This window comes from Fusarium oxysporum, chromosome 7, assembly GCF_000149955.1.
Source record: "Fusarium oxysporum f. sp. lycopersici 4287 chromosome 7, whole genome shotgun sequence".
Taxonomy (NCBI): Eukaryota; Fungi; Ascomycota; class Sordariomycetes; order Hypocreales; family Nectriaceae; genus Fusarium; species Fusarium oxysporum.
The window spans coordinates 2,026,770-2,049,002 of record NC_030992.1 but is presented as its reverse complement, the minus strand read 5'-3'; the positions used below and the strand labels follow the sequence as shown (position 1 = coordinate 2,049,002).

General features: G+C 49.9%; 8 protein-coding genes across 13 annotated transcripts; 5 read left to right on the top strand and 3 right to left on the bottom strand.

Moving 5' to 3' along the window:
• Positions 1-1,142: 1,142 nt before the first annotated feature.
• FOXG_19045 (uncharacterized protein) lies at positions 1,143-1,428 on the top strand (the record flags this gene model as incomplete). Its single annotated transcript, XM_018399223.1, has 2 exons — positions 1,143-1,277; positions 1,336-1,428. 2 exons carry the CDS (start codon positions 1,143-1,145, stop codon positions 1,426-1,428), a joined length of 228 nt encoding a protein of 75 aa, XP_018240567.1.
• Positions 1,429-1,774: 346 nt separating this feature from the next.
• On the bottom strand, positions 1,775-2,557 carry FOXG_19044 (uncharacterized protein). The gene has a single exon (XM_018399222.1). The coding sequence runs from the start codon at positions 2,404-2,406 to the stop codon at positions 1,999-2,001; it is 408 nt and encodes a 135-aa protein (XP_018240566.1). The 5' UTR covers positions 2,407-2,557; the 3' UTR covers positions 1,775-1,998.
• A 435-nt stretch (positions 2,558-2,992) lies between these two features.
• FOXG_19043 (uncharacterized protein) lies at positions 2,993-3,592 on the top strand (the record flags this gene model as incomplete). The annotated part of the gene is made up of 2 exons (XM_018399221.1): positions 2,993-3,148; positions 3,285-3,592. 2 exons carry the CDS (start codon positions 2,993-2,995, stop codon positions 3,324-3,326), a joined length of 198 nt encoding a protein of 65 aa, XP_018240565.1. The 3' UTR covers positions 3,327-3,592.
• A 2,022-nt stretch (positions 3,593-5,614) lies between these two features.
• FOXG_05360 (uncharacterized protein) lies at positions 5,615-11,586 on the top strand (the record flags this gene model as incomplete). 3 transcript variants are annotated; one of them, XM_018383594.1, is made up of 4 exons in its annotated part: positions 5,615-5,921; positions 6,184-8,929; positions 8,982-9,275; positions 9,420-11,586. In XM_018383594.1, the coding sequence occupies 3 exons, from the start codon at positions 6,434-6,436 to the stop codon at positions 10,281-10,283; spliced, it is 3,654 nt and encodes a 1,217-aa protein (XP_018240564.1). In that variant the 3' UTR covers positions 10,284-11,586. The 3 variants fall into 3 exon arrangements, with proteins under 3 accessions (XP_018240564.1, XP_018240562.1, XP_018240563.1); XM_018383592.1 differs by having other exon boundaries at positions 8,982-11,586; XM_018383593.1 differs by lacking the exon at positions 5,615-5,921 and having other exon boundaries at positions 6,434-8,929; positions 8,982-9,444; positions 9,499-11,586.
• Positions 11,467-14,411, bottom strand: FOXG_05359 (uncharacterized protein). Its single transcript, XM_018383591.1, has 2 exons — positions 13,436-14,411; positions 11,467-13,382 (listed from the first exon to the last, which is right to left on the bottom strand). Exons 1-2 carry the CDS (start codon positions 13,577-13,579, stop codon positions 11,679-11,681), a joined length of 1,848 nt encoding a protein of 615 aa, XP_018240561.1. The 5' UTR covers positions 13,580-14,411; the 3' UTR covers positions 11,467-11,678.
• A 99-nt stretch (positions 14,412-14,510) lies between these two features.
• Positions 14,511-20,124, bottom strand: FOXG_05358 (uncharacterized protein). 3 transcript variants are annotated; one of them, XM_018383589.1, is made up of 4 exons: positions 19,357-20,124; positions 16,744-19,300; positions 15,357-16,599; positions 14,511-15,307 (listed from the first exon to the last, which is right to left on the bottom strand). In XM_018383589.1, exons 2-4 carry the CDS (start codon positions 16,777-16,779, stop codon positions 15,282-15,284), a joined length of 1,305 nt encoding a protein of 434 aa, XP_018240559.1. In that variant the 5' UTR covers positions 16,780-19,300; positions 19,357-20,124; the 3' UTR covers positions 14,511-15,281. The 3 variants fall into 3 exon arrangements, with proteins under 3 accessions (XP_018240559.1, XP_018240558.1, XP_018240560.1); XM_018383588.1 differs by having other exon boundaries at positions 14,511-16,599; XM_018383590.1 differs by lacking the exons at positions 16,744-19,300; positions 19,357-20,124 and having other exon boundaries at positions 14,883-15,307; positions 15,357-16,648.
• On the top strand, positions 17,004-20,402 carry FOXG_05357 (cysteine desulfurase). Of its 2 annotated transcripts, XM_018383586.1 has the most exons (3): positions 17,004-18,283; positions 18,356-19,179; positions 19,367-20,402. In XM_018383586.1, the coding sequence occupies exons 1-3, from the start codon at positions 18,022-18,024 to the stop codon at positions 19,787-19,789; spliced, it is 1,509 nt and encodes a 502-aa protein (XP_018240556.1). In that variant the 5' UTR covers positions 17,004-18,021; the 3' UTR covers positions 19,790-20,402. The 2 variants fall into 2 exon arrangements, with proteins under 2 accessions (XP_018240556.1, XP_018240557.1); XM_018383587.1 differs by having other exon boundaries at positions 18,356-20,194.
• A 53-nt stretch (positions 20,403-20,455) lies between these two features.
• On the top strand, positions 20,456-21,786 carry FOXG_05356 (uncharacterized protein). The gene is made up of 2 exons (XM_018383585.1): positions 20,456-21,237; positions 21,287-21,786. The coding sequence occupies exons 1-2, from the start codon at positions 20,941-20,943 to the stop codon at positions 21,533-21,535; spliced, it is 546 nt and encodes a 181-aa protein (XP_018240555.1). The 5' UTR covers positions 20,456-20,940; the 3' UTR covers positions 21,536-21,786.
• The last annotated feature ends 447 nt before the right edge of the window (positions 21,787-22,233 follow it).

The window sequence follows — 22,233 nt, the reverse complement described above, 5'->3', positions numbered from 1 at the left end:
TTTTTCAACAAGCACAATAAGAGTTGCCTCGAGAGCAAACTCGACACCCTTTGCCAGTGGCAGGATGTTACAGCCGCCACGAAACATCTAGGAATGTGTTTTCACCTTTAAGCACAGACATAACCATCCCAGAGCTGCCCGCTGAAGAATATCGTATTGGAGCTGAATATCACAGCCACCTTGATACCCGAGCTGGCCTGTGTGCCCAGTTCTTTCACGCAGAACTAGCAATAAACTGACAAAGAACCGAGACATCGATGGTAGGTAATGAATAAAGCAATTCAGTGAGTTTCAATGATGCCGGTCATGTTTCGCAAGCTTCTCATTTTGTTGATATACAAATCGGTCTCGCAAACTCAGCGGCACGGGTTGTGAAGCCGAGATTGCTATTGGCGAGGAACAATCACCGGGGCCTGGCGGAGCAATTAAACAAGTAGCTATAGGAAATCCTTGAGCGGAGTCATGTATAGATCTCAGATATTGTCTCATCACCTTTCTATTATCTGTCTGGTGTCTCTATCCCGAACTGACCCTACAGTAACTCGGCGATAGCTAAACACGACAAACCCCGAATACCTTGAAGAAACATTGCGGTTCATGTCATAAGACTTCTTTGTTTCTGTAACTAGTGATCGAGGTGGACGAAACCATAGTTGTTCATGGTTTCATTTCCTTCTCTTCACTTTGAACAAAGAACTCCGGGGACCACCAAATGCCACTAGATACTGAAACAGTATGAAAATAGAAACACTGAACAATATCCGTAGGCACAGAATAAGCTCCCATCAAAATGTATTAGACGTGTTGTTCTGCTGTTCGCTTTTGTGAACAAGTAGTTCTAACCATTCTCCAAAGGCAGGCCTCAAGACTACGGTTCAGTACTCGAACACTGGTTGTTCGACAGGTGAATTCATTAATACAGTGCACTGGATTTATTGGTAGGAACATTCACTTTCTTCGATCCCTATATATTTGCGTGGATCGCATCTTGGTTCACTTACAGAGGACTATCATTATTAGCCGTCATAATTGTTCTACCATCTTCTTAATCACCACCATCCCCAACCGCTATCCCAGTGAGTAGGTTCCTCCACCAAAAGGCCAATGGCTCTGACGGATCGAAACTGAATATTCATATAGCTATGTGTCGAGGCGAGAACGTCCAGTGCAAGGAGTGCTGCCGACTGAGCAGCCGAATCGTCGAGCTCTGCATCCGTGGCGAGCTGATGGCGACCTGCCCCGAAACCATCATCGAGGGTGTCAGTTTAGAAAAGGAAGTATGTCGCTTATGTAGGTATGGAAATATTAAAGGTAAAGTTGTGATACCCCCTTCAGTGCTCGCACTCTCTAATGAACACGACAGGAACACTTGGAGGGCCTCCAAGGCGCAACCCATACCGCGGCCAGTCTATCGGCCTCGGCGCTTGAAGTATCAAAGTGATCCTAGCAGTTGTTGTAGTAGTGAGAGCAAAGGCGACTTGTCTTGACCAAGCTCTTTCGCCGACTTGCAGTGGATCAGACAAACTCTCGATTCAAGAACAGCCAGTTTCATGCTAAGGAAATTGATCACTTGCATGACTGAATGCGGATCGATAACCATTGGGCTCGACCATATACCTCTGAGGAACAGATCACGGGATAGCATGTGTTGGTGGTACCCAGAAGACAGCCTCACTCTTCAGCTATGAAGAAGCGACGGACTTATTCACTTGGGGCATTGAGCCCATTATTGGTCAAATAGATATCTCGAGCTCAGCTCGAGTAACCAGAATCAGAGCACAAATATAAACCGTGTTGTCGGGACTCTCGTTCCACTGCAATACGTGCCATGTATCATTGAGCCACAGCTAGATCTCTGGTCTTGCTAAGATTGTGACCAGCATGTTATTGTCTATTTATAACCATTTCCTAACACCACCACTCAAAGGACGCAGCCCTCATTGCAGATCATACTTATCTCAGCTCCCAACACAAGGCAACGCGCATGAGGCGTCAGGCTCATGTTTCTGTAATTAGCACCCAATGGTAGAGTTGAAGGTTGAGCAAACATCGACGCAAGGACATGTCCCGAGGAGAGGGTAGGCTATTACCTGAAGCGCCGGAAACGATGACTAGACTTCGGGCCGAGCCTGAAAAGTCACCTGGTCTTTTAAACCAAGCAAACATGGAGATGGTGATGTCAAGGTGTTCGTCTATGCTTTGTTTCTGAAGCACGGGCTGTATGTACTGACTGAGTTGGGTCATAAGAGGACCCAGGATTAGATCGCTAATATTAAAACAGAATATGCTAAAGGAATATGTGACAATGGAGAGACGATGAGCATTGATGAGCAATTGTTGTGCCCTCCGTTGCATAACCCATTGACTGAAGTTGAGCTGCGAGAAAGCGACTGAGTTGAACAGCATGTAGTGAGATGCGTGAAACGTACTTGTCACTCAAGCAAGCAGCCAAACAGAGTACAGAGGGCCTAGCGTTCTGCAGCAACGCGTAGACTACCTATCTTGTTGAGATTGGATCTATATTTTGATGGTGCCATCAATACGCCGCTTGTTGACTACCTTGCGTTATGCACGCAATAACCAGAGCACGCCAATTGAGAACGTAGCCCGCCTTATACAAAAAGTGGCTGGACGACTAGAGCTGACAAGCTGCAGGGGATGAATTTAGCGCACTGAGACAGATCAGAGAGTGACGACACGAGCCAGTCATGCTGCAAAGCAAAGACAATGAGTTCCGGTGCGGGCGGCGTCAGAGCCTTGTAAGTGGTGAGAAGGTGAGACGAGACCACGTAACATACAGTACATATTAGGACCAAAGTCTCGAGATGGACAATGTCTAAGACATTTGCAAGCACCAGGTTTAGGTTTCTATGTTGGTATCGATCCTCCTTTTTCGTTGTCTCTGTCGTACCCTGAACCTGACTGAGCCTCTACCGTGGACCCGGGAGCCATGTTCGGCCCTCTCCTCCGCCCAGTCCCGGCACCTAGGAAAATGTCCGACCTTTTTTTGTCGCTGTCACGCAGATTAGCCATTGTATGTACTGCAGGATCGCAGATTGACCAGCGTCTCGTCTCAGTGCTAGTACAGCCTTTGGAGGGGCAAAAGGTGCCAGCCGACCTGATGGATCCGGGGTTCGAGACGTGTCCCGTTGGTTCGGGCCCTATTTTGACTTTATGATAGCGTCCATTTCTGAGGCGAGAGTGAGCTCTTATCCGGTAAACTTTACAGAAATGAGATCTTGACCGTTCTAAGCATATTTATTGCTGTTGTTGACGGGTTACAGAAAGACCTGCAAGCTGCCGTTCGAGTGTGGTACTGGGTGTAGCGACACCACGACGGGTAGCGACTTTGGTTAATTTCCTGGGCCATCCCGCACGGCCAAACGTTGAGGAGGGCATTCTTACTGGGTTGGTGTCGAGCTGAGCTGAGCTGAACTGAGTGGATGGACAGAAGCTGGCCCTGAGAATTGAGTCTTGGGTTGTGTGTATAATAGCCACTAACATGGTCATCGTCCACGTTTATCACAATTGCTCATTCGGGCCAGGGGAATAACTAATTGTCAGGAGAGGACCTGGTGGGTGGTCCAGGTGGTTTACTGGAATCACTCTCGGATCATTGACGGATGGATATGGATATCCTGTTTAGTAGAATAGGAGTCACAATCTGTAGCGGCTCATCATGATCGTACAGTAGTAGTGTCGATCAGCTACGAAGCACGTGGAGAGCATAGACTGCTGATCAATGTACGGATAGCCGGTTCGCGCAATGGATCATGGGGAATGTCGTTATCTCGCCTTGGAGGAAAGTTGCCTCCTGAGGCGAGAGCGACTTGGATAGTAGGTATCCCATGTTTGGTTCGTTCATGATCCATTGTGATATTCCAGGTAGAACAGAAGAGCCAGCGCCAGCATTCCATTGACCCGCGTGGCTTGTGGAGCTTTCTCAGTTCACGGACCAAAGCATCGACCATTTGATTTGCGGTGGCTGCCACACCCACGCCATAGCTATTAGTCTGGACAGGGATGGTTAAGTGGTCTTGTCTTGTCTTTGGTCTGGCTTGGCTCGTCTAATAACTCATGGTCTCCTTTTCTGTCTCTAATGTTGGTGATAATGACAAAAAGCTGAGTCTGTCCGTGCGAGATCGTGTATGCATGGGATGAAAAATTGTTGTTTCTATTCGGTAAATGACATGTAACAAGTCAATTACGACTGAGTTTTATGGCATTGTTATATGAAACAGATCCGATGTAACATGTATCCACGTCTCAGCGAAATGGAGTCTCGAAAGAAGCAATCTGGGACGATAAAGACGTCCATGTGTTTCAACGGTTAAAAGCAAGCAAGCAAGCAAGCAAGCAAGCAAGCAAGCAAGCAAGGTTATCTGTAGCTGTGACGGTAGCTGTAATGGGGACAGACTGTAGTAGAGCCTGGGATATCATAGAGGCCCAATAGCAGCGATATGAGAAGTGCCTGATGATCCCATACAGGAATCAATACCATCGGATTCATATTACACTCGCTCGCACGGTTCGCTCATTCTTCGAAGCGGGACACTGCATATTCAAGATATGGACCAACAGTACCTAGCGACTAGCATCTCTGTCATGGAAGTGTATTTGGCCCAACTCAATAACAAATCCAAGCTACTGTTCCACGATGGACGATGGCCTATACTAGTCATGATAAGGGGAGCCCTGGAGCCGCAGAAAGACGGTCTTGCCGAGCAACCACGAGGAGGCTTAGAAGCTAGCATGCTAGTAATGAATATCGCGGAGAAGCTATGAACCTGACTAGGCTTGAAGATATCACGATCAAAGGAGGTTGTGGCCACAGCCACAGATCCAAGCTTTATTTTTATGTGGTGTGAGTAGGTGTGAGAGGTTGACCATACCTTACATTCATTCATTCCATCCGTATCCGTCTATCAACTAATCACAGTGGCACAGTGTGTTCTAGGTGACTTCTACTAATTCTTCCACGCAACGTTAATTAATCCAATGCACGACACGATACATAGCGAACCAAGCGAACTCCTGAAGAACACCATCACAACCCCTATCCCAATCAAATCCCTACTCCGCTCCAGCTCCGTCGACCCTCAGAAAAAAAAGAGTCCCTGACTCAAACCCTTGCGATACTGACAGGGCCCTTGTTCGCTTGTCCAGGAACGGTGGATATAGTGGAGTTGCGTCCAGACTCACTGTCCAGTAGCAGCCAAACCTCCAGCTGCCATCCCGGCCCAGCCCACCCCGGCCGCTTCTGTGGAAACATCCCATCGGCATCCATATCCACATTCATTCACCATCATCAATCCCTGTCCGAGGGGCTAGACCCTTTCGAGACTTCGTCGCAAATCCTATTACTACAGTAGGCAGTTGCTGCGCTGCGCTGCGACCTCTGATACAGCGTGCAGCACCGCGACAGCAGAGACAGTGTCCCAGAAGTACCTTCACTATAACGCTATCTTGTATTGTCGATCCTGTACCTCAGGGTCTCGTCCCCGGAACAAGGTCTACCTGGCTCACCTTACCGAATCTCTAACGCCAGAGCCAGAACAGAAGCCTTCCAGTCCGTCCTCAGTCTTGCCTGTTCTGGGTCCAGGGGCTGCATTCAATTACAATCCACCGGCTGAACGAGACCCTTAGCAGCAGCCAAATCCGCGACTTTGACCTGGCCTGACCTGAACTCAACTTAAATCAAATCAACTGAGCAAACAGGAGAGGAGGACCGAGACCTGATCGACACGCCTCGTTCCTCCAACCTACCTTTTCTTTTTCACCTTGACTTCAACCTCTCTTTTGTTTGTCTTTCAAACTTTTGACAGTCACTCGTTGACTACTTTTTGACATTGCTTGCTTTTGCGACATTGCGATAATCCTCCCACCTGCCATCGCTACTGGTCTTCTTGCTATACTGCAAGGTATGTCTATTATTACATCCATTCCTCATTTCCCAAAGCACAGTCAAGGTTTCTGCTGTCGACCTGCAATTGAATTGTTGCTATCGGTCGGCTCGCGACGTCTGGCGCTCCCGTGTCCGTCAGCTATTGTCTCGCCAGTGGCCGACTCGTTGTACAACCTGCGACTTGTGTTACACAAAAAGCAACTCTCCGTCCCTACTTTCCGCCCAGTTCCGTGCTTCAGATTGCAATACCATTGCGACTGTCAATTAACAGAAATCAGGTTCACTCATCGACCAAGCACATTGCAGTTCAGCCACCTTGAACTGCGCTCCCATCCCCCAAAATTTCGCACGTTGGCAGAACAGAACAAGAGCCGGGGCCACAATCCTAATTCTGTGCCTGTCCGAGTTTATTTCGGCTCGCCTCGTACAAGGCAAACGAAACTTCCGGTCAGCGACCACTTCCCTGTCCCCGACGCATTGTTTGGGAGACCTTTGCCGGTCTACCCCCGATATATATAGACCGCATCCATGGCGACCTCACATGGCGACCTGGCCATGTCGCGGCCTACCTCCGGCATCATCTCTCCCCGCGACGTGAGATCTAGGACACAGAGTATCTCCAGCGATCGACCTTCAACAATTGCCCACAGCCTCATGTCGCCGCCACTCGCTGTATCACCCTCAGCGGCCTTCATCGCCGCCTCGGCCGCTTCTCAGATCGTTACAAACGACCACGATAGTCACGCCGATACCTGGTACGATCAGCACGGTATTGAGCCAGCCAGCGACCCTGCGCTCGTCTCGGGAGAAGCGCTACAGCTTGTCAACAATTTTCTTGATCAGCTGCTTTTCAACTTCCTCTCCAAATCCCAAGCTACTACTCTCGCCAACTTACGACCTGCCGTTTCGGAGGTGTTAAAACCCAAGCTAGCGAAAGATGCCGTCAACAATGCCGATGAGGAGCTACGTGAATACTTGGGCGACGGTGATGAGGAAGATTATGTGCCGCCTACTGGCGACAAAGCGCGTGAATGGGACCTGGAATTGGTTTGGAAGCGCACCCGCCTTAGGTGTATGGTCTACTCTTCCCTGGGCGATATGGAGGAGGAAGACGAGGACCTCTACATGGAACAGGAGAATCTCGAGCTAGGCGCCAACGAATCTGTCTCCGACGTTATTTCACCAGCTGTTGCAATTTTCCTGACCTCTGTTCTGGAGTATATGGGCGAGCTCACCCTTACTGTCGCGGGACAAGCCGCATACCACAGATTGCGGGCCAAATACCAGAAGGAGATCAATGAAGGGACCCGAAACCCCGCCGATGTCGCCGACCGCATTGTAGTCGAAGAGCAAGACATGGAGAGGGTAGCTCTCGACCGAACACTCGGGCGATTGTGGAGGGGCTGGAAGAAGCGGATACGGTCACCCGTGATCGATCTAAATGGCCGCCCCTTTTCAAGGGCGTCTAATGGCCATTTAAGACAAGACAGTGTGTTCACTGATTCACCCGCTTTAAGTCGGGTCCCAACCCGTGACGCAGAATTGGAGGCACAAGCTGAAGCTGTTGATCCATCCCAAGTTGCGCTTCCTATTGGAAGTAATGATGTGGATGAAATCGAGATCCCTGGTCTGGCTTACAATAGCGATGATGAAGACGAGGAATTGGAGGCAGAGGAGGAAGTTGGAGGGCGCCGACCTAAGAGTTTGTTGATCCTGCCCCTGGGAATTATTCAGGGCCTTCCTACGCCAACCTTGTCGCAACCTAACACTCCCGACTTCGCTGGTCGCAAACGTTCAAACTCGCTTCCAACACCCGGCGCATCACCATATCGTGCTGCTGCTAAGCGATCGAAGGAGAAGGAGGCTGTACCTGTCGAGACTAGTGTCGTTGGGGAGAAACAAGAGCCTGTCGAAGAAGCCAAGACCGAGCGAATCAGCAGCGAGGAACCCAGGGAGGTCAAGGAGATTGATGGAAGCAAGCCTAAAGACGAGCTTGTTCCGGAACTAGTGGCTCCCAAGAGCAAGCGGCTGTCAAAGATTATAACAAGCCGCATTCAGTCAAGACAGGAGATCGCAGACGAGGATCCGACTTACGAGAAGGCAGAGATCCTGACATCAGCCCGAGTGTCAGTAGCTGGCAGCTCTTCGCCAGCCCTGTCTGATACCGGTGGTCCGTTCCCACTCAGGAGATCATCAAGTGTGCACTCAGCGCGCATCATCGATGTAGCTGGTCCTAAGAGCCCCAGCGGGTCGCGCTCACCCTCAGCTGATGCTGCGGACCGTATCCGCCGGGCGAGTCTGACCATACCTCCAAGCAGTGGTCTCTCCAATGGTGTCAGCGCAGTTGAAGTGCAGGCTCAGAACTCCCCTGCAACCTCAACTCGCCCAGGTCCAAAAAGCCGCTCTCCAGTCGATGCCATGCGAGGTTCTATGCCAGGTGCTGCAACAATCTCTGAGTCTGATGAGGAGATGGATCGAAATCGAACCAGAGAGCAGAGACCTCACAAGTATATTGCTTATCAGCCTTCCACGCCAACTGTTCCGGAGGCTGCCTCTCCCACCGAGGCGAAACGACCTCAAACTATTGTTGGATCCCCACATCACTCACCTGTTCTTCAACGATCTTCATCCAGTACCAAGGTGGCATCCACGCGTCCTGCAAGCACCTCTGAAACCGCCCCTGAGAAGCCTGCCGAAGTTCTACGAAAGCCCTCGGGCTATTCAAACCGACATGCTGCACGAAATGACAAGGTACCTACTTCTCCCACTCACAGTATTGGCATGGTATCCATAGAGCGATCAAGGACAAGGGACTCGGACGAAGATGGAGGCAACGTGCATACCCCTCGGCCTACTCACACTTCAGGCTCATCAGCCTCCTCAGGTACAAGCCGACTTAAGGCTGTTCGAACTTCCGAGGACAATGGAAGCCGTTCAGCCATGGCCCGTAACTTTGAAGAGCTGATCCAGAGCAACCAAACCATCACATATACGCTGACGCCTGAGAATATGCGCAACATGGAGGTAAGTAAAATATGCATTGCTGAACGGAGAACGGACCTAACGATGACGACAGCACAAGCAGTCACTCGACAATTCAGTGTTTAAGGGATCCATGAAGAATGATGATTCTCGTGCTCACAACCGTTCCAGGTCTTCTTCTGCGGCAACCGACATGAAGAGGGCGTCTCCCCATCACCGGGTTGGCGACGATAGAATGAAGCCATTGCCCTCTCCAAACCCGAACAGACCACGTATGTCTGCTGCCCCAAGAGACGCTCGGGTTCCTAGCGAATCTACTGCGGATTTTGCAGAATTTATCAAATCTACTGGTCCCGCAGGAGACAGCCGTCCTATGCAACTTCGAAATGTGAGCAGCCCAAATACCCCCGGCAAGACCAGCCTCGATAGTCGTCGTGTTTCATCGGCAAGCAATCGGAATCGATATATGCCCCGTGATGCTGTGGTCGAGTCCCGTAGTGGCAGCTCGGATCTAATCGACTTTATCCGACAGGGACCCCCAGGCGCAAATAGCAACCGTATTCCTCACAATATCGCACCTTGGGACACAACTGGTGCTGAAGAACCAGCAGGTGGTAAGGCCGTCGACGCCAACATTCCCGATATCCGATACAGCCAGGCTTCGACTCATGGCACCGAGTCATCAATGCCTTCGATTCACTCATCTATCAACTCCAACACGGCCCTTTTGAAGAACAAAGGACAGCCTGCTCCGACGAGTAAGATGTTTGATGAAGATGATATGATGCCTAAACGCAAGACTCGACGCGTCAAGGACCCTTACGCCATTGACTTTAGCGACGACGAGGATGACGAGGTCTTGCTTGCAACGCCCAAGCCTCCTGCTAAGAAGGAGGAGAGCTTGGCAGAGTTTCTCATGAACTATGAGCCTCCACCGGAGCCTGTCACGACACCGATCTCACAAAAGATACCCAAGAAGAAAGCGAGCGCACCGAGCCTGATCGGGAGATTCACTCGCAAGGAGAGCAATCACTCCAACACTGCACCTGCGTCACCCCAAGGCAACGACACTCGATCTCTTAGTAGCCGTGCTGGCTTCAGGAATTATATTCCCATCCAGGTCAACGTCCCATCTGGATATGACAAGTACGGGATGCCCACTGGTGAGAACTCATCTCGCCCTTCACAGCCTGCCTCGTCAGCTTCCTCTGGACGTCGTGTTCCCATGAAGAAGTTTGAGCCTCGAGATGCAGTATCGAACGTTTCACGTACCTCGGATTTGGCAGCATTTCTGCGCACTTCAGAGCCTCCGCCAGAGCCTGTGATGGTCCCTCCACCTCCCAAGGAGGAGAGCAGCAGTAGTCTATCGAAGATGTTCAGTCGCCGAAAGAAGTAATCGATGACAACACTTGTTGTCTATGCCTACGACCTGATTTATTTTTTGCCGTCACTTTTTGCGAAAAAAAAAACGTTCTAGACGAGGATCTATACGCTCATGAGCTCATGTACTTCTTAATCTTTATTACTGGATGTCGAATTGTGATCTGGCGTCTCGGGACCTGGGTCCAAAATGCGGTTGATGCCGTCCATGGGCGGATTTTTTGGTTTGGCCCTTTCATTCTTGTCATATGGGCATCGGCATGCATCTTGATGTGTCTTCTGGATGTCTCAGGAAGGGGTTTTCATGTCTTGTTCTCAGTCGAAGCGCAGAAGAGAGACTGCATGGGGTTTCTCTGGAGAGCAGTTGAGGGTGAACATGTATAAAGAAGATGTATGAGGGTGAACACGCATTCAAATTCTTGCACTTATGACTCTACGGGATGTGTCTACACATATTTGAAGCATGCATTACACTATCAACCTTCAATCTCGAAGTTGCAGTCATAATGAGTACCTGTTAATACCAGACGACGATAAAACATGATATGATATATCATTTCCCAGACCCTCGAAGTGTTCGCCAGCTCCCATAAACATAACCGAAAGACAGCTGGGTCGACCGCCCCAACCCGACGTTTGCGCATGTTGTGAACATAGACCAAACGAGGAATGCACTGCGGCAACTTGGCTGGCATATAGTGTTGCAATTTCCCTTATTCTGCTTGCCTCATCTTTACGATACGCAGAGTTGAAAGCGGAAGATGTGTGGTTAGAGTTGATCCAGGATCCCAACTGGTCAAGCTCTAGTAGAAATTACTGGCTACTAAGCTACCTATCACATTGGAATTTACAATCATATGTCAAGTGACAGAATCGGATTTATCTTTGCGGCATTGACGGATGCAGTCGCCTTGTCAAAGCTGGGAAATAGCTTCAGGCGAACCATCAGACGAGAGGCTGAGGCTCTTCATTCTGATGTTCCTAATGACTTGTGAAAGGGTTGAATGAAACTGCCTGAAGAATTCATACTTCAATCTTGAGTCTATAGTGAGTTGTCGTGTCACCCAAACTGTCATTATACCTGGACCCAGCGTATGAGGTTGCGCTGCCTGAACCTGCCTCTTCATGAACCTGAGTGTACACAAGGTTTACATACATACATTCATGAACGGGTCACCTGCATATGACATGATTATCTTGACCGTCTTGTTTCCTTGCCGAGAATTCACTGTATTACTGTGGCGTCCTGTATAATCCCGTGAGGTTCTATTATTACTGACTATACTTTCTCATATTTGTAGCAATGTGTTGCTCCAAGACGATCCCTGACAGGGCTATGGAAGGCCTCAAGGCCACGCAATAGAACCGAGGCCTCTTCCACACACACACACACGCACACACACGCACGAGTTCATCGCCAAGGGCATGGGTATGAGAGATCAAAACCATGTGCATTCCCGTTTCCCATACTCATCGTCTGGTAAAGCGAGGGGCGTGATCTGACAAAGTTGGCAGATGCGTTGGGATCATTCTTTTCTGGCGAGGCAGACTCATCAAAATCCTGGTTTGATGACCATAGTATGCCTTTCTGTCCGCTACTTGTTTCCGAACGGGCAGAGGCACCGAGATGGCCATTTACACCTTGAGTTTGTGTTGCATAATTCGGAAAGCGCTGAAGAACATATTCTGGGTCGAACGACATGAGGATGATGGGCCTCAATTGTCCGTAGGCCATATGAGTTGGTGAATACACCAAGATTCGCTCATCCATAGACCATTCGATCCCTTGAACAGGCTGGATGGGGTTGACAACGCCTTGGAGCTGAGCCAAGTCACTATTGTAGTGGCATGTTTCTTGGTCTCGTGGCCATATATTGACTGACGGTTCTCGTTTCTTGGGCTGTACTCTGAGCTGCAACATCGAGTCAGGGCTGTAAGCCTCAGAAACAAGGTCGATGAAAGCATCGCACGATGGGTTGTATGAACGCACAAAGCATTCTTGGAGGGTGTATGCTTTGGCATCAGATGGGCCGTCACCAATGTGGATTGTCTCATTCGATCGTTCTTCAATATGATCCTCGCTACTCCATTCATCGTCTTCGAGGCTATCCACGGTCGAATCTGGCGGAGTGGGCAGAGAAGGCTCTGGCTGAGGGGCTTCTTCTTGTTTGTGAAAGTGAAGCGCCTTTTTGTAGCACGTCCTCTGGCTGCCTGCATTTCCCGGGAACCACTCCTTTCGAGTCTCGACAATGAAGAGATTGCCTGTTCTCTCGTCTTTAGCGAGCTGTAATGAAGTCCAACGCTCGTCAACTGCGCCCTCTAAGTCATGGAGACGCCAGAGGTTACGCATCGGAGGCTTCTCGCATTTGTCATGGACCGCGTTGTCCACAGGGAACCTCACAACTTGGTAGAAGTTGTTGCGCATTCCATCGTCGGCTTCTGTTCTGAACGTGTTCGAAACACAGTAAAATTGACCATCGATTATTTCAAAGCAGATGTCAGACCCTATACTTTCCCCGTCGAGGTCCCATAGAATCAGCTGTGGATCTGACCACTTGCGAGTCTGGAGATTGAGGCAATGAATACCCCATCTGTAGCTACCGTCTAGTCCGGCATTTGATTTTGAACCCCAGAACAGGTAATTCTTGTCATTGCGTACAAATAGCGGGTGTCTTGAACACGGCCTTTGTACGACAACCCATGTGGGAGATTCTCTGAGCTCGAAGATGACAAGCCAATTGCTCGTGGTGGAGTCTTCGAGAACTTGAGTGGCAAGACATGATAAGACGCCCTCAGCGTAGTAAAGGGGTTCAAATGTATGCGGTCTTCGAGGATCGTAATCTCTTACTGCGAGCTTGAGGAGTAGCGGAACATCGACTATCCTTTCAGACGTGGACTTTTTGTCGAGTGTGCTGAGGACACGGAGATGGTTGCTATTAACAGTGTAGCACAAGTGTCCATTTGTATAAATGAAACGATCTGCCATGGCAACTATAGCAACCATCCATGGCTCCGCTGCCTGGACAGCCATTCGCCGCTTAGCAAGCTTACGGAATGACCTTGGGAAGTCCTTGGTAGACTGCGCCTCCTGAGCCTCTGCGGAATACGGTGCCTTCTGAGATGTTGTCAGCGGGGACTATCTCACTAAGACAAGAGGCTGGGACGAACCAAGAGTGCAAGACGACACATTCGTCTATCGTAGAGAATGTAGGTCAAAGATTTGCAGGATAGAGCCAAGTTGAACACATCTTCAACGTTGAGTAACTCAACAAGAAGAGAAACAATCTCGACAGGTAGTTTGAGAATGCTCATGGCGATGCTGCGAGGAGAGAGCGAGGAGACAAGATCCTGTTGAGCGGCGTGGGTTCATGTTCACAAGTGAGAAGATACACCGAGCTGTATACAAGATACGACGCTATTCACAGCGCCCCGGTCGTTATAAAGTCCCTCATGAGACAAGAAGAGGGGAGCAGAGCCGCAAGAGTCCTTGAGTTCCGAGTCCAGATTCACAGCCTTATCGCGTCCAAGGAGCCTACCCCCGCTCCAAGGAATGCCAACGAATTCGTGGACGCCCCATATCTTTGTTCTCAAATTCGATTAGTCGAAAAGGAGCAATCATAGCGAGTTGGAAATTCGTGGTTGGTTGGTGTTTGGGTCAAGAGCAAGTTTCGCAGAGAATGAGGCTCTTTTTAGCTGACGATCGCTTAGAAGAGTCTAAGCTCGCGTGCTACATTTTTCGAGAATAGTGTTACTGCTTTTTTTTTTCTATTTAGATCAAGGTGACCAAAGCTTGACCTCGATAGGCAAGTCCTCGACGTCACGAGGATATCGAGATGGTGTAGAGTCTAGGTTACGCATGTGTCTTCAGAGTCCGTCAATAACGTATAAGAGCCAAGTCTACAACAGGTTGAATTGACCCATCGTTGTACTAAGCAATTAGTCTCGCGGCGCGGTTGAACTAATCGTCGTACTAACGATGAACATGGTGTAACTCGTTCCAGAGAGTGAAGGAAGAGGCTCTGCTGGTGTTGTACGGCGGTTCAGCCCTAAGAAGTATAGTCGATATTCTACAAGCCTGCCACTCCGTGAGGCAAACCAGACAGGTAAATATGTACTTCAATCCCGAGCAGTCTTTGCTTCAAGCTCAGCTCAACAACAACACTCATGAATATCCTGATTTTACCCTGAAGCAGCTGTTTGTGGTGCGATTGGTATTCAGCTGTGAAATCAGGCTGTGGTACCTGCTGATGGTACCGATTGCCCATTCAGCCAATATTCCAGGATTGGCCAATTACACGACATCTTTCATGTGCTTTGATGGTGTATGCCCCCTGTTGAGATCCCTGAGGGGCCAACCCCATTTTTGAGCCTCATTCAACCTCGTCAAAACCTGATACGCTTTGATGAAAGCAGGCTCTGGCATGTATGCAGTAACTAACATGCAGACCCATGCCTCACTAATAACGTTTAGAGTATACTGCGCGAGTTTAGAGCAATTAAACCATGTTGTCTGACATGGCTAAATGCTTGCCCTAAGAGGCCATTAACATGCCTATGATTCATACAAGCCGTACAAGCCCGACTCTCCAGTGGCTCACAACTAGAAGCTACAAGGCTATCGTGCACGGATTGATTGAATATATAGTAGTTTGTATTATCTGCTTCTGCAGACAGCAAAAGCCCTATCCATTAACGCCAGACATGCCCCATCTTCTTCCTTGGCCACAGAGGCTCCTTGCATCTCCAGAAACGAAGGGTCCTTGCATTTCGTTTCCAGGACATCGAGTTAACACCACGGACTGTTGTTTCATCTTCACGTCTCAGCCTCCTGTGCTTCATCCATGCGCCTTGGCCTTCCCGATATCTACCTTCGACTGAAGCTGCCCTCTGAATTATGAGTGTCTATTGTAAGCAAGTTTTGATGAGTTGTTTCGTTTCGTGTCCAGGTATCGAAGTAGTGGAGGTCTTATCACGGATTAGATCTCCTTCGTGACCAATGCAACGATCACACTCTTCAGCTGTTGAGCTGGACATAATTGCCTGTTCTCTGTTAGTACCTGATGAGATCTCGACAACCAACAGCACTCACCTGGGAACTGCCCCTCCTTGCCTTGCAGTCGTCCAGTCCACCATTCGTTCTCGTTCTGTGTCCTTGTGACAATCTCGATAACGTCACCAGCTCGGAAACTTAGATCGCCCTCGGCTTGCGCAGCGTAATCGTAAAGAGCCGTTACAGTCTCAACTCCCGGGGCCGTGAGGCGCATGGGCTTGGGCTTGGGCTTAGGGGGCGGTGGCTTCTTCTTGCCAGCGGCGATGGCGGCTAGGCCTGCATTGGCGCCTGTTGGAGGAGTGTACGGCGGAGGAGCGGCACCTTCGTTGGCGGTCGAGGCGGGGCGTTGATAGCCACCAATTTTGGGGCTCGTCACAGTGCTGCTTGACGGTTTGGAACCCTCGCCTCCCTGTGTAAGGAGTGCGGGCTGCTTGGGGCCTTCTAGGGCAGGCTTGGCTCCGTATCGCACAGGTCGCGGGCGACCGGTAGTCTTGAAGCGACAGATGGACAGCGCTTCGGCCTGTTCTTGAATGTCGCCGCGCTTCTCATGGAAAGCATCCTCAATGTCGAGCGTGAGATCGAAATAACCGATGTCGCAATTTTGCATCTTCTCATGGAGTGTGTAGAAGATGTTGAGCTGCATGTAGTAGAACGATTGGAAGAGGGGCTGGATGAATTCGCGCTCAAGCTGGAACAGCTTGGGTAGCTCGTCCTTGAGGAGGTCGTTGAAGTAGTTGAAGTCCTGGGTGGCTTGCTCGACGTCTCCTTCGGCCTTCCACATTGCCTTTTCGTCCTTGGCAGTGCGCTCTTTCTTGTCCTGCAGCTTCTTGAGGGTTGTGCGGTGTCGGTCGTAGTCGAGTCTCTTGTGTTCACGCTTGAGGGCGGTCTTGCGTATCACCTTGACGACGTCGAGCAACTCGTTAGCGGGACGGATAATCCTAGATTCTATCATTTCTAACTCCGGGGCCAACGTCTCTTGCAGGTCCTTGACTACAGCCTCGTATTCTTCGCAAGCACGGATGCCTTCGGGGTTACCCTCTATCTTCATTGAGTCTGGGTCTGACATGCGACCCGAGATGGGCTTGTAGACTTCGGTCATGGCCTTGCTGAACTCGATCTGATGGGAGAGCATGCCATTGATGGACTCGAAGTACTTTTTGGACTCATCGTGGAGCTTCTTGGTCTCAGTCTCGAGTTCCTGGAAACGACGTTCGGCATCGATGTAGACAGCATCTTTGGTATGCTCGCCGATGTTGAATTTGGACTTGAATTGTTGCGGGGCCTAAGAGCAAGATATATTAGTACTTGAGATCGTGTGTCTCGTCATGATGGCGTGTCTCGACTCTTTAGCCGCGCGCAAATGGCGTTTTGTGCGCGCGAGACATGCTGGAAATCCAAGCACCATCAAGTGAGGGGCACGGCTTACCCGAGTGAGGCTCTTCTGGAAGCCTTTGAAGCTCATGGCGAGAGCGCGGCGATAGCTGTTAGATTATTCTAGTGATGCCAGGAGTAGAGTCGGTGGTGGGTGGAAGAAGAGTGAGTGAGTATCGCGAAAACCCTCAGATCGCGAGGCCGCCAAAGTTAGACGAGAAGGCAACTTATGAAGCTCTCGATTATGACAGGGCAGGACAGCCCAGAACATGACTGAGTGAGTCGTAGAACGGTGACGTCCACTTGTGTGGCTGTGTTTTAGCTTAGCTCCCAGGTTTAAGTTCCCTCACTGGACCTTTTTTGCTGCCCAGCCCATCCTTTGCCTTGCTGCCAAGCCTGCCGGTTTCCGATGCTGTGGCTATCAGGAGGTTGAAGAAATAATAGGGACACATGGGGGAAGCTGAGATGACAATGGCAGTCAGGGACTATTAAGTATCAGACTGACAGGGAAAAAAGGTAGGTACGGAGTATATCAAAGTATTTAGACGTGAGCTCAATGTTCTGATAACGTGGTTTTGTCTTGAACCATATACCTTTTTTTAAATACCGAGTTGGCCGGAGCAGTCATTTACTCAGGGTTTGGATTTCAGAGGAGTGACCTCAGGGACTATAGCCACTGCGTCCACTGCGTCATGGGCGTTGCGTCACTCTTGACAGCTTCCAGGGACCCGAGCCACAAGCCCTTTCTTTTACATAGGTACTGCAGGTAGTTCAACCTTGGGGAATGGGGAAATGCCCGGAGAGGCGCATGCAGAGAATAATATGTATGCCCGTGCCTGTCGGTTTCGGTGAATTGAAGGTTCAACGAAAACTCCGCCTGCACCGCAATAGGAACCTAACCCTCCGCACCGCACCAAGAACAAGGTCTGAGTGTACTGGGGTCCCTGAGGTTGAGGCTCTGAACTGGCAGCCTGCAGCGGACGGGATGCACAGAGAGCAGATAACACCTGGAAAGGCCCTGCAAAGAACGTCGCATCGATTACCTCCCCGTTACAACATCTCGCCACGAAATAATGACTTTTCCATCTTCTCCTCCGCCGTAACCTAGGACCTAAAGAGCGCACCTTCTGCCGCTCCCCGGCTTTTTCAGCCAATGGCCGTGCCGAATCTGCCGGAGGCTTATCACCGAGGACCCCGAGCCGACAAGCTAATGACAAATCTTGGACCTGGAGCTCAACGCCTCCTCCACCAAAATTCACTTCTTCTCTTCTTCTTCCCACTGGCTTAGCTTGACGTTTCTTCGTCCTTGCAACTGCCAGACATTCAATTCATAATGTCTTCCAATATCGCTTCATGCGCCCTGCGCTCGGCGGGCCGAGTTGGCTTGAGCCCAGCCTTTCGCGTCACTGTAGCTCCTCTGCGAGGTATGGCTCGCGCAGCTGTCGTGGCGAGGCGCACATCACAACGTGGATATGTATCCGAGACCAAGAGGGACAACGCTCAGGTTGAGACGGCTATCAAGCTCGATAAGAAGGCCTTTGCTGACATCCCTCCTCCTGATACTCCCTCCAATGCTAGCGTTAGCCCAATGGCTGGTAAGTGCATCTTGTCCCGCTCTGCCTAGTGAGTGAGATTTTTTTTATATTGAGGCTAATTATCCCAAATAGAAGTCCTGAAGCAAGCAGCAGTTATGGAAGAGGGCCAGCGTCCCATCTACCTCGACATGCAGGCCACAACACCCGTCGATCCTCGAGTTCTCGATGCAATGATGCCATTCTATGTTGGCGTCTACGGCAACCCCCATTCGCGGACACATGCTTATGGCTGGGAGAGTGAGAAGGCCGTAGAAGATGCGCGTGAGCACGTCGCCAAGCTTATTGGTGCTGACTCCAAGGAGATCATCTTCACCAGCGGTGCCACCGAGAGTAATAACATGAGTATCAAGGGTGTCGCTCGCTTCTTTGGTCGATCTGGCAAGAAGAAGCACATCATCACAACACAGACTGAGCACAAGTGCGTGCTCGACAGCTGCCGCCATCTCCAGGATGAGGGCTTCGAGGTCACATATCTCCCTGTTCAGAACAACGGTCTCATCCGAATGGAGGACCTGGAGGCCGCTATTCGACCCGAGACTGCCCTCGTCAGTATCATGACTGTCAACAACGAGATTGGTGTGATTCAGCCTATTGAGCAAATCGGCAAGCTGTGCCGATCGAAGAAGATCTTCTTCCATACTGACGCTGCCCAAGCTGTGGGCAAGATTCCCCTCGATGTCAACGCCATGAATATTGACTTGATGTCAATTTCTTCACATAAAATTTATGGTCCCAAGGGTATTGGTGCCTGTTATGTCCGAAGGCGACCTAGGGTCAGACTGGACCCTCTTATTACCGGCGGTGGTCAGGAACGAGGTCTCCGAAGTGGAACTCTTGCTCCCTCCCTCGTTGCCGGCTTTGGCGAGGCTTGTCGCATTGCCAAGGAGGAGATGGCAGTAAGTACTCATAACTTTCTTAAACCTCTCTCTGTACATATGATGAGTTGCTCTACACATGCATGGCTTTCTGAATGGCCCGTGACAAGGCCGGCCGTGTTGATCGAAGCTTCTGTCTGATCTACAATGTCTTTCAGTCTTGTGTTTTGTCCATGTCTACGTACATGAGATACTGACCTATTTATAGTACGACACCAAGCGCATTAAGTATCTCTCAGATCGCCTGCTCAACGGCCTTTTGTCTATGGAGCACACGACACAGAACGGCGCTGCCGACTCCTTCTACCCCGGTTGCGTCAACGTTTCCTTTGCTTATGTCGAGGGAGAGTCTCTCCTGATGGCTCTTAAGGATATTGCCCTGTCTTCGGGCAGTGCTTGTACCTCGGCCTCACTGGAGCCTAGCTACGTTCTACGTGCGCTTGGCAACAGTGATGAGAGCGCTCACAGCAGTATCCGATTCGGTATCGGCCGCTTTACCACTGAAGCGGAGATTGACTATGTCCTCAAGGCGGTGCAGGAGCGTGTCACTTTCCTCCGAGAGCTAAGCCCTCTGTGGGAGCTCGTCCAGGAGGGCATCGACCTGAACACCATTCAGTGGAGCCAGCACTAAGCAAGCTGTGATGATGATGATTATCCGTTCATCTAGAGTTTCGTGTTCAGTCTTAGTTACTCTGGATGAATGAAGGACGTTAATGACGGCGACCGGCTGAAGCGAGGCTCAGTTGTGTCTGTATAGCATACTGTAATATCAGAGATACCTCTTTCTTTTACATTCTGAGGACGAAAATAGGGAGCAATTGGTCAAAGGGGCTTGCAAATCATGGGATGGATCAAAGGACGATAAACAGGCGCCTCTCATTCACATCAAGCACTGGGAACGTGCTTTGCCTGTTGGAAATGAAACAAACAATCGGAGTTGAGTTTGGTTTGAGATCAAGACTAGAGTCGCACAGAATGAGACATGACCATTCATTATTGCGCATGCCGACCACGTTTTATCTTCTAAAGTGGTACCATATCTGACGCAATGTTCCATTTTAGTGTTTGATAAGTGACAGTTTGTATGAGTCTTGCTTGAATGTTGATTATCACATGCGTGGCTAAAAACAGCGCTTGTTCATGCTGAGGGAGGAAAGAAAACTTACTACCTACCTAGGAACTTTATCCTAAATGACAAAAAGACTTAGATAAACTATCTCAAACTTAGAGGACTATTTGACGAGTTTATTTTGGCATCGTCAATCAAGGTCTCAAGTTTTCTTGCTTCCTGATGGAGGGCATGTAAGATGTCCATTGCTTCAAATCTCGATCTTGACACTCCTGTACAAACAACCGACATCAAGTGATGGGGTTGATCAAATATTATTACGTTACTCAACCACTCCGAAACGTGGATCGCGACTTCCCGGCGTTTGTGGATGAATTACATCTACCTATGGGAGTACCTGCTGCCTTCCTTTGTTGACGTCATAAGCTCCTGCCCGCTAACAGCTCCTTCCACCTCTGCCTAGATACCTGTGCGCGGCGCGTCACTGCAATTCTCAACGGAAATGACATCATTGTGCCACTGCAGTTGCCTTGGTGAGATATCTTCCTTCGTGATGGACTTCCTTCAAATTACTATAAAGCGTTCTCCTCTCCCGCCCTTCGACTCAACTTAATTCCTTCATCAACATCCTTGAAATCCAAACACTATCAAGAACTCCAACCTACACAAGCACAAACAAACCACAAATCCCACCAAACCCATCAATCACCAACATGTCTGATACCCCCCAGCCTTCCACTCTCAAGTCCGTCGTCGACTCCGCCTCCGGTGCTGTCCAGAGCGCTATTGGTAGTCTTACTGGAAACACCAGCGACCAGGCCGCTGGCGACCTCAAGAAGCAGAAGGCCGAGGCCGAGCATGATGCGTCCCACGCTACCGCCAAGCTCCCTGGTGCCACCCTCTCTGGCTCCGGTGCCGCCGCCAAAGATGACACCAACCGCACTGAGGGTTCTTGGAACCAGACTGCTGGCTCCGCTAAGGAGGCCGTTGGTGGAATCATCGGCAGCGAGGTAAGATGAATAACTCGAATCGCGCTTACTTTGCTAATATGATTGATAGTCCCTGAAGAAGGCTGGCCACGAGCAGAATCTCGAGGGTAGAAACCAGGAGGCCAAGGGTCAGCTCAGTGATCTCGGCACTGGCATCAGCGAGCGTGTCCAGGGTACTCTTGGTGGCGCCGTCTCCAACCTCACCGGCAACAAGGAGCAGGAGGCTCACTACGACGAGCTTCGTGCTGAGGGCAAGACCCGCCAGCGTGGTGTTGAGCACGATCTCCAGAAGCAGGCTGAGGCAGAGAGCCGCGAATAAACCGGCAATTCCAACATTGGTAACAGCGTAGGGTGATAAGCATGAAGTGACGAGAATATGATACCCCAAAGTTGTGGCATGGACGGAAGAGGAAGGTCCTACTAGATACTCCTAATAAACACCATCAACAGTTACTTCGGTATATGATGCAGTTTGTGATCCTTGACAGTCGTGTTGTGTTTCTTATACGTACCAAAGCTGCTGCCATATACTCGGGTGTTGGATAGGAAACTTGATATTGAGGAGGTTGCATTCTGTGACGTTGAAATTGCATCTGCTGTGCTTGAGCATGCCCTTGGGAGCAAGAAAGCTCAGGATCTGGATCCTAAGTGATGAAAAGGCTTAGGTAAGTTACTATAAGCTTAGGAGTTTTGTTAAAAAGTTTACCTTATCACTTAGGATCCAGGTCCTAAGTTTTCTTGCCTCCCCTACATGCAACTCATCCTTGCACCTAAAACCATCACTGCGCTCGAGGGTCGTATCACCACATCGATTGACATTCGGGACTTGTCAGCGACTGAACAACTAAGCTTAAACGATATAATGATGTTTCCACAGAATCTCGAAAAACTTGCAGTTCGCACCTAACTATACCTACTACCATTGAGAGATTTGTGGGCTGTCTCCGAAGAGCTTTGCCTTTATTTCGACACGATTTCTTTAGGTGACAGTTTGTAATGATCGAAGATACCCTGGAG